The 7609-nt window shown below is 35.5% G+C and overlaps 2 protein-coding genes across 4 annotated transcripts; both read right to left on the reverse strand.

Annotated features, from left to right (window-relative positions):
* Positions 1-1555: 1555 nt before the first annotated feature.
* LOC119072683 (peroxisome proliferator-activated receptor gamma coactivator-related protein 1-like) lies at positions 1556-2041 on the reverse strand. 3 transcript variants are annotated; one of them, XR_005086900.1, is made up of 3 exons: positions 1916-2041; positions 1693-1857; positions 1556-1662 (listed from the first exon to the last, which is right to left on the reverse strand). XR_005086900.1 is itself a non-coding variant. In XM_037177959.1 (3 exons), exons 1-3 carry the CDS (start codon positions 1955-1957, stop codon positions 1615-1617), a joined length of 231 nt encoding a protein of 76 aa, XP_037033854.1. In that variant the 5' UTR covers positions 1958-2026; the 3' UTR covers positions 1563-1614. The 3 variants fall into 3 exon arrangements, 2 of the variants coding, with proteins under 2 accessions (XP_037033854.1, XP_037033853.1); XM_037177959.1 differs by having other exon boundaries at positions 1563-1790; positions 1845-1857; positions 1916-2026; XM_037177958.1 differs by having other exon boundaries at positions 1563-1857.
* Positions 2042-4300: 2259 nt separating this feature from the next.
* On the reverse strand, positions 4301-4964 carry LOC119072682. Its single transcript, XM_037177957.1, has 3 exons — positions 4658-4964; positions 4492-4594; positions 4301-4422 (listed from the first exon to the last, which is right to left on the reverse strand). The coding sequence occupies exons 1-3, from the start codon at positions 4883-4885 to the stop codon at positions 4322-4324; spliced, it is 432 nt and encodes a 143-aa protein (XP_037033852.1). The 5' UTR covers positions 4886-4964; the 3' UTR covers positions 4301-4321.
* Positions 4965-7609: the final 2645 nt, after the last annotated feature.

Below are 7609 nucleotides of genomic sequence, written 5' to 3' on the forward strand. Positions count from 1 at the left end.
TTTTCATAGTCGGCAAACTTTGACGACTCACCAAAAATACTTTCTCGATAAACTTCGCCTATATTTTATTTTTTTCTGTTGCACTGGACTCCAATTAGTAGAATATTAGTCTTTAGTAGCAGCTCATAAGGATCTCAAAGAAGGTTTTTGGTAGAAGTCGAAGTAAATGGGAGACCGAAAACTAAAAAATTTAGCTTCTATGATTTTTCGCAAGTTATAAATGAATTTTTAAAATTTACGCCAGTCTCGATACTTTATCCATCGTACACCCCTAATTGACAAAAAGTTTTTTTTTATCAAAACATCTTTTTCCTTATGTAGTTCAATAAATAATTGAAACTTTTACCAGCAACTTGACCTTTATCAGTTGTTTCTTGTCGACTGCACTGAAAACTTTTTTCGTACCACGTACCAATTTTACCGTTGATTTGGAATGAGCATTCCAATTTATTTGGTGAGTCGTACCAATCGTTGGTATTGGTATGCTGCACAAATTAATTGGTACTGGTATTTTACTAGTAATTCCAAATCAACGGTAAAATTGGTAGATTTTATTTTCAGTGTGGACCCTTCTTTCAAGTTAACAAGATTCACCATTACATTGGTCGAAGACCGACGATAGTCGCATCTTCTAACAAACTGCGATCCTCGAGAATGTATTTGTTTTCGCTAAATCCATGTTCAGAATCGCTGTTTGCATGATTCAAAGAAATGACTGTTTTCAAATTCATTGCAGCGTAATTAACAAAAACAATTCCTTGTTTTTCAATTTTATCAAAAAATTTGTTTGATAGTGTGGGCTCATTTTAGGAATTTTAGGAGTTTTAGAAGATTTTAGGAGATTTTAGGAGGATTTAGGAGGATTTAGTCCATTTTAGGAATTTTATGAATTTTAGGAGGAGTGGGAACTCTGATGTTGTATTGCTTCGGACTTTCACCGAAAGGTGTCGGAATAATTTTGAAGATATTTGGATACGCTTGCTTCATAAGCAAGAGGTCAACGGTTCAAATCTCGTTGGGCGCTAAAAACAAAAATTTTATTTCCAAATTCTCATTTGTCTTCATGCATTAAAAAAGTTGTTTCTAACTTATGCTACTCCCTAGGACAAGCTTAAGACTAGTACCGAAAAATTCTACTTTACATCACGAGTCAGAAAATATACTATTTTGTCTCTCACACTGAGTACTTTTTTGGTAAGTGGCCTTAGCCTTGATTTTCAGTTATAAAAAACCACTCCATTTTGCCTCCGTTTGGCTAAGCCACGCCTCGTAACTATCGTTTAAACGGAAACAAAACGAAGTGTTTTTTTTTGTATGTGAGTGGAAACCATACTTTACGCTAGAATAATTTTGCTAGAATGATTACCAACTTGAAAGTCATGAATCACCTTCTAATTTATCCTTTCTTTCATAATGTCATTCTGAAATTTTTCATATTTTCTTTAAGTGTCCAACATTTTTCACATTTTTCTTGATTTTCTCAAACTAATTTTCACAAAAACACTCTCTGCGGAGAGTACTTATTGTATTCACCAATAAATCGGACCAACACAACAACGTTCGGAAAGTCTCCTTTATTTCTAAATAACAGCTCAAACAGCAGTCTGATACAATTTAGAATGGACTTGGAAAAATGCAAATAATCGGATCGAGTGGTTTCCACTTCATTGGTGGAACTGGATCGACCAGAACTGGATCGATCGGAACTGGATCGCCTAGAACTGGATCGACTGGAACCGGGTCGACTAGAACTGGATCGACCGGAACCGGATCTACCAGAACCGGATTTGGATCGATTGGGGGGTAGTCTGGATGGATATCGATTGGGAATGGCAACGTTCTTGCTGATACGTAAACCTTGAAAAGAAGATTTTGTTTTAATATTGAAGCAGAAGTAAACACCAAATTTAATTACCAGGCTAAACAGCACTAAAGTTACAATTGCTTGGCACTTCATTTTTGAAAGAAGTTCGATATTTGAAAATCGACTGAACAGAAATTGTAACGAGTCGGCTTTTTATATTGAAAAACGTATCTATTGATCTTCAAGCTCCTATCCCTATTGTTTGTCGGATACAGGTGGCTGTATATAAAACAAAGACTTAAACCGCATAAATTTGTGCCTCATTTGAATTTAATTTAAAAATATTTGTTCTAAGCAACTGTTTTAGATGTAGGAAAGTTTTCAACTTTTTCGAGTAAATTTGAGCTCTACAATCGGAGAAACATGATGCACTTTAGGGTACTAAATGTATTTCGTATAATTTGTTGAATGCGATTTCTTCTGTATTCATTTTGCACTCTGCATAGCGCCATATCGTTAGCGTACAATAAACGAAGGAGTAATTATGCTGACGAGCTGTTTTTTGAATGGTGAATTCTTTGTTCAATAATTATCTTTGAAGAAAATTAAACTTAATTCAAATCCACGCCATTAGTCGTATAAATTTATACGTCAGAGAGAGCTTTTTTCTCCTTTGTTACGATCTGTCAGTTTTTCTATTTTGCGATTTAGTATGGAAATGAAAACTTAAATCGAGATGTCTTTGCTGTTTTAAGTGGTTTTTCACATTTTTTTGGACCAAAATGTTTGAAAATGTGTTTGGAATCGATTGGCATTAACAAAATAATAAAATAGAAAAAATATTTTCACACAATCTGTTAATGCCAATCCATTCCAAACACACTTTAAAACATTTTGGTCCAAAAAAATATGAAAAACCACTTAAAACAGCAAAGATATCTCAATTTAAGTTCTCATTTCCATACTAAATCGCAAAATAGAAAAACTGACAGATCGTAACAAAGGAGAAAAAAGCTCTCTCTGACGTATAAATTTATACGACTAATGGCGTGGATTTGAATTAAGTTTTATCTCAAGAGATTTCCAGTGAATATTTTCAAAAAACCTTATACCAGACCAAACAGCAAGCATATCGATCGCCTGACGACTGAGCTTGCATTGTATGTTTCATGCCTTGGGCATAAATTTCAGAATTTTTCTCTTAATCTAGGAAAAGTTGTATAAATGCATCTGTTGGAGAAGCGAAATTTTACATCACAGATATGTAAAAAACTATTTCAACCGTGCGGCATGAATAGCCTTATTTTCTCCACTCAAATGCGGTGATAAGATGGTGTTTTGTTGACGCTCTCTCTCTCTCTCTCTCTCTCTCTCTCTCTGCTTATTTGTGAAAATGACGTTTTGTTGTTATTTTGAGAATCGACATTTTAGGTGAGAAAATAATCGGGTTCAGCCATATTGAGTGAGAAAATGATCATTTTCTCACCTAAAATGGCTGAATACCAAAACACGCTATTTGTTTTATATTCTTCGAAGTGGACAAAAACGCAGGCAAGAAAAACGTTGTGTTTCACTCGCTTCGCTCTGGTCACAAACTTTCGATCTTGACGGAATTTCCTGTTTTCTACACTTGATTAACAAATAACTATTTTTCTCTTCGCAACTGCCACTTTGGTTTGGTTTTGAAAAATGATGGAACAAATTGCAGTAAATGCGAATAATCGGTCAGATTAGTACAATTGAATCCATATTATTTGAAGCAATCCATGACCTGGACCTGTACCGTGACCGACGAAACTTTAAACCAAAATAGACAATTTATTAGATTTTTCTTAGAGTAATCTTGGATTTTCCTAAATTTGATCCAATAATGAAAAGGCATGAGTGTCGCTCTAAATGGAATTCGCGCCATACATGGTTTTAAGGCAATTCCAAGAAATCTCTTGAAGGACAAATTGAAAAAAAAATTGAATCGGCGGTCTACCTGCACTGCGAAATTATGACATTAATCCATAAGGCTTGATTTCCACTTACCACAAAAGAAGTACTTCGTGTGAGAGACAAAACTGAATTTTTTCAATTTTTGGCTTTGTTTACTTGACAGCTCGCTCTCTCACGGCTCTCACACGGAGTACTTTTTGTTGAGTGGAAACCATACTTAATACCACGCCAAACCATGTAATTAAATTGGTTCATGCCACAACCAATGGTATTTTGAAGGTTTCTTGAACTATTTACCTAATTAGCACAACCAGCATATTTCGAAACACGAAAAAGAATTGAAAATCGGTAGCCATACCATGTGATAACAACAACCCACGAACATTAACCGTCAGATCAAAATAGAAACATGGTCACACGGCAGCTCGTTTCTGCATGGAATAAGCGTATATTTTTCAGTGTCTAGTTTAATCTCTACACATTGGCTACTGCATGAAAGGCATAACTATGTTTTCGTCACACGCGTTGCTCCCCGTGCATTTCGAAACGTTCTTAACAATAAAATTTCGTGTATCGCTAATTTGCTTCGAACATTACAAGCTGAAAGTGAAGCGTTCTCTCGTCCCGTATTTTAAGATAGTAGGTACAGATGCACCACCAAACGTAGATAGGACCAACTGAAAGATAGGTCAAACCACATAGAAAAACGATAATTTTGAGAACGTCACGAAATGAGTAGAGCTTACATATCGGAATCGCTGCCAGAAGACCAATTAAAGCAATAAATCCAATTGGTATCAAATATATGCCGTTGACGATGACGTAGGGCAGGACGATGTAGTGCTTTTCCTGGCAAATAAGCAAATTGTCGAAATAAAGTTTTTTTTTTTGGGGTGCCATGCCACAACAAACCTTGAAAACACCGATGCACAACAACACTGATGCTATCAAATAAATGATCGAGCTGGCTACAATTGCCCAATACAGGTACGATGCATTAGCGGCAGATACTCTTTTCACAAAAACATCACTTGTAACGTTCGCAATCAAAACGATAAAACAGAAAACGATCGATAAAATGCCCCAAATGAAGACACCCTTCTGTAATTTACAGCAAAAGCAAAACTTTTCTAGATCCATTGTGGTAGGTCTCCGCCGAAAAAATGTGCCAATTGAGGTTTGAATGAAACTGTCAAAGTTTGGATATCGATGTGTGGGTGGAATCGGAGGTTTTAGAACAATTTGAAGGATATTGTCCTATTGTTTGCTGGTCGTATCAATTACAGTGGTACGATACGTTTTACGTGCAACAGATGGTTTGAAGGTGGAAGACTACACAAAGGCGAGTAAGAAAATCCATGATCTATCTACTTCTCTACTGTAACCTGCAAAAATGTTTTCCCAAAAATAGCCTCTGCCAATGCTCTGCTTCTAGCATGAACATAAGTATTATTCGGAGGCTTATGCAATTAAAATAGGCAATTCATTCATATTTGAAAATTTGGAGGCTTTTTGACGTTGGTAAAGTGAGTGTTCGTGCTAGAAGCAGTGCTGTGCTCTACTATAATTGAAATGACTAATCAACGAACACCACCAATTTTCGTGCATCATTGTATTTGATGAGTAAAGAGTTGCATTTGACCAAATAAAGTTACAAATCTGGTGGTACTAAGATCTATTGAGTCTTATCGTTTAAGATACAGTGACACAAAAAAATAGAAATTAGAAAAAAAATAGAAATTAGAAAAAAATTAGTGGATGAGGTTATAACGTTCGTAGACAAACTTATCTGCCGTTTATCAATATCATTTTTAGTTACGTATTGAATGACACACAGCTCAAATATATTCATAAAATTTTTTTTTCCTCCACGGAACACATCTGTGTAGACATTAGAACAATTATTTCGGAATATTTACGATGGGAGAAAATAAACAATTTCAATGATCACAATCCAAATTGACGTTATTCGTTCCACATGCGATATTTACCAACGCTAATATCAGTACAATTTATAAAACAATACTATATGTACAGGGGACGTTAGTAAAATTTAGACACGAATTTGCTTCATCTGGTTCACTCGTACAAATAAGTGTAAGCACTCTTCTTTGAATGAGTAGACCGGTTGAAGAACATGTTAAAAACAGCTACAACTGATGCAAATTGATGTCTAAATTTCATCGACGTCCCAGTGTATAGTATGGTACGTCTTAACATTGGTAATGCAAGTGGAATGAACAAAGTTGTTTAGACATGTTGCATCGTAAAAAGTATGCAAAATAAACATTTTTTATGCAAGAAAACTTTAAGTAAAAAACTTTTCACTAAGAAGCACATCCATAGTTATTTACGTATCTGTTGTGGACAGATGGGTATACAACGTTTCATGCTGAGGGCCTAAATTACGCGAAAAATTCCGTAATTTATGCCCAAGGCTCGAAAAATATTTTCTGTGCCTTAGAATCATAATTCGACGTATTTCGTCACTGCACCTACGATCGAAAAGTGATTGCTAAGAAAAGCTGAAATTGTTGTTAGGTTTTTGTTTTGTTTTTCGTCTCATTATGATCCTTACGGCACAGAAAACGTAGTTCGTGACTCGTGACGAAAGCAGAATTTTTTCAGGGCACGTCTTAAGCTTGTCCTACTCGGCTTCGCCTCGTTAGGACAAGCTTAAGACTAGTCCTGAAAAATTCTACTTTTCGTCACGAGTCACGAAAAATACTATTTCATGCTTCGGGCCAAAAATGAGGGTAATTTTTGATTTTTTCTTGAGTTTTCGGCCCTTTGCATGAAAACTCACATGTGCACCTGCTTTGGACGATTGATTTTAGGCACTTTCGCTTGTAAGCCTCACTCCGTTCGGCCTACAATCCGCGAAATTGCCTAAAATCAATCAGGTACACAAATGACTAATCCATGCGCACGTTGCATTTTGCCTTATTTTCTCCCCTCAAAAGGCCATCAGAAAATTGTGTTTTCTTGACGACTGGTCGAATGACATTTTTAGTGAGAAAAGTACAGCACTTTCTCTCCCGTTGAGGAAATCGAACTTTTCTCATTCAAACTGTCACTTTGTTTATGTTTTCGAAAATAAAAATCTTCTTAATGTCTCAATGCCAAAACCACTATCTAAACATTTTAATTGCTTACAGCAGCTACAGGAAATGCTGCGAAAGTCCAAACATTTAAATTAGAGAAATATCAGACATATGTTTTCCGGAAGATGGTGGTCATGTTGTTAGCAGAGAGTTTTGTCTAGTTCAGCTTAAAATGATTCTGTTGGCAATATTTTTATTATCCCTAGTTTCTCCCCACTGAATACAGAAATTAAGAAAATTTTCAATGAAATATTGTAAAAACGTAAAAAAACAATTAAAATTAGTTATTGTTCCAGGCCGCTGGAATCGATATTCCGGTCCTGTTTATAAATAGTCGACTGATAGCTTTTGACTCAGGTGTATGACTCAGGAGTTCGCGTACATTTTCTAATAAGAATATATGGCGCGTATTGCTACGCTAATCTATATCTGAGATTTGATTGATTGCTTTGGGTTATTGCTAAATTGACTATTATCGGATTATTAGAATGGGTGACGAATTCACGAAAAGAACTATGCACATGGATAATCTCACAAGATATAATGGTTACTGATAACATATCTGCCGCGAAAAAGGATTTGCATAGTTATTTTTCGGGGATTGTTTTGTTTTATCGGAAGAGATAGTCAAATTTATGTGTTGTACCTACAGTGGACGCAGGTCGACATTATGTAGTCGATAAATTTTCTTCATTGAATTAAAATGTCTCGTTGAAGTTGTCTTTTGAAATGAAATATTTATTGCTGTTTGTTGGTTTGG

The sequence above is a fragment of the Bradysia coprophila genome (genome assembly GCF_014529535.1).
Source record: "Bradysia coprophila strain Holo2 chromosome IV unlocalized genomic scaffold, BU_Bcop_v1 contig_84, whole genome shotgun sequence".
In the NCBI taxonomy this organism is placed as follows: Eukaryota; Metazoa; Arthropoda; class Insecta; order Diptera; family Sciaridae; genus Bradysia; species Bradysia coprophila.

Coding starts and splice junctions, on each gene's coding strand:
- LOC119072683 (XM_037177958.1), bottom strand. CDS start 1,957: ATGAAGTGCCAAGCAATTGTAACTTTAGTGCTGTTTAGCCTG. Junction 1,858..1,915: donor CTTTAGTGCTGTTTAGCCTG/GTAATTAAATTT, acceptor CTTCTTTTCAAG/GTTTACGTATCAGCAAGAAC.
- LOC119072682 (XM_037177957.1), bottom strand. CDS start 4,885: ATGGATCTAGAAAAGTTTTGCTTTTGCTGTAAATTACAGAAGGGTGTC. Junction 4,595..4,657: donor TGTGCATCGGTGTTTTCAAG/GTTTGTTGTGGC, acceptor CTTATTTGCCAG/GAAAAGCACTACATCGTCCT. Junction 4,423..4,491: donor TCTGGCAGCGATTCCGATAT/GTAAGCTCTACT, acceptor CCTATCTTTCAG/TTGGTCCTATCTACGTTTGG.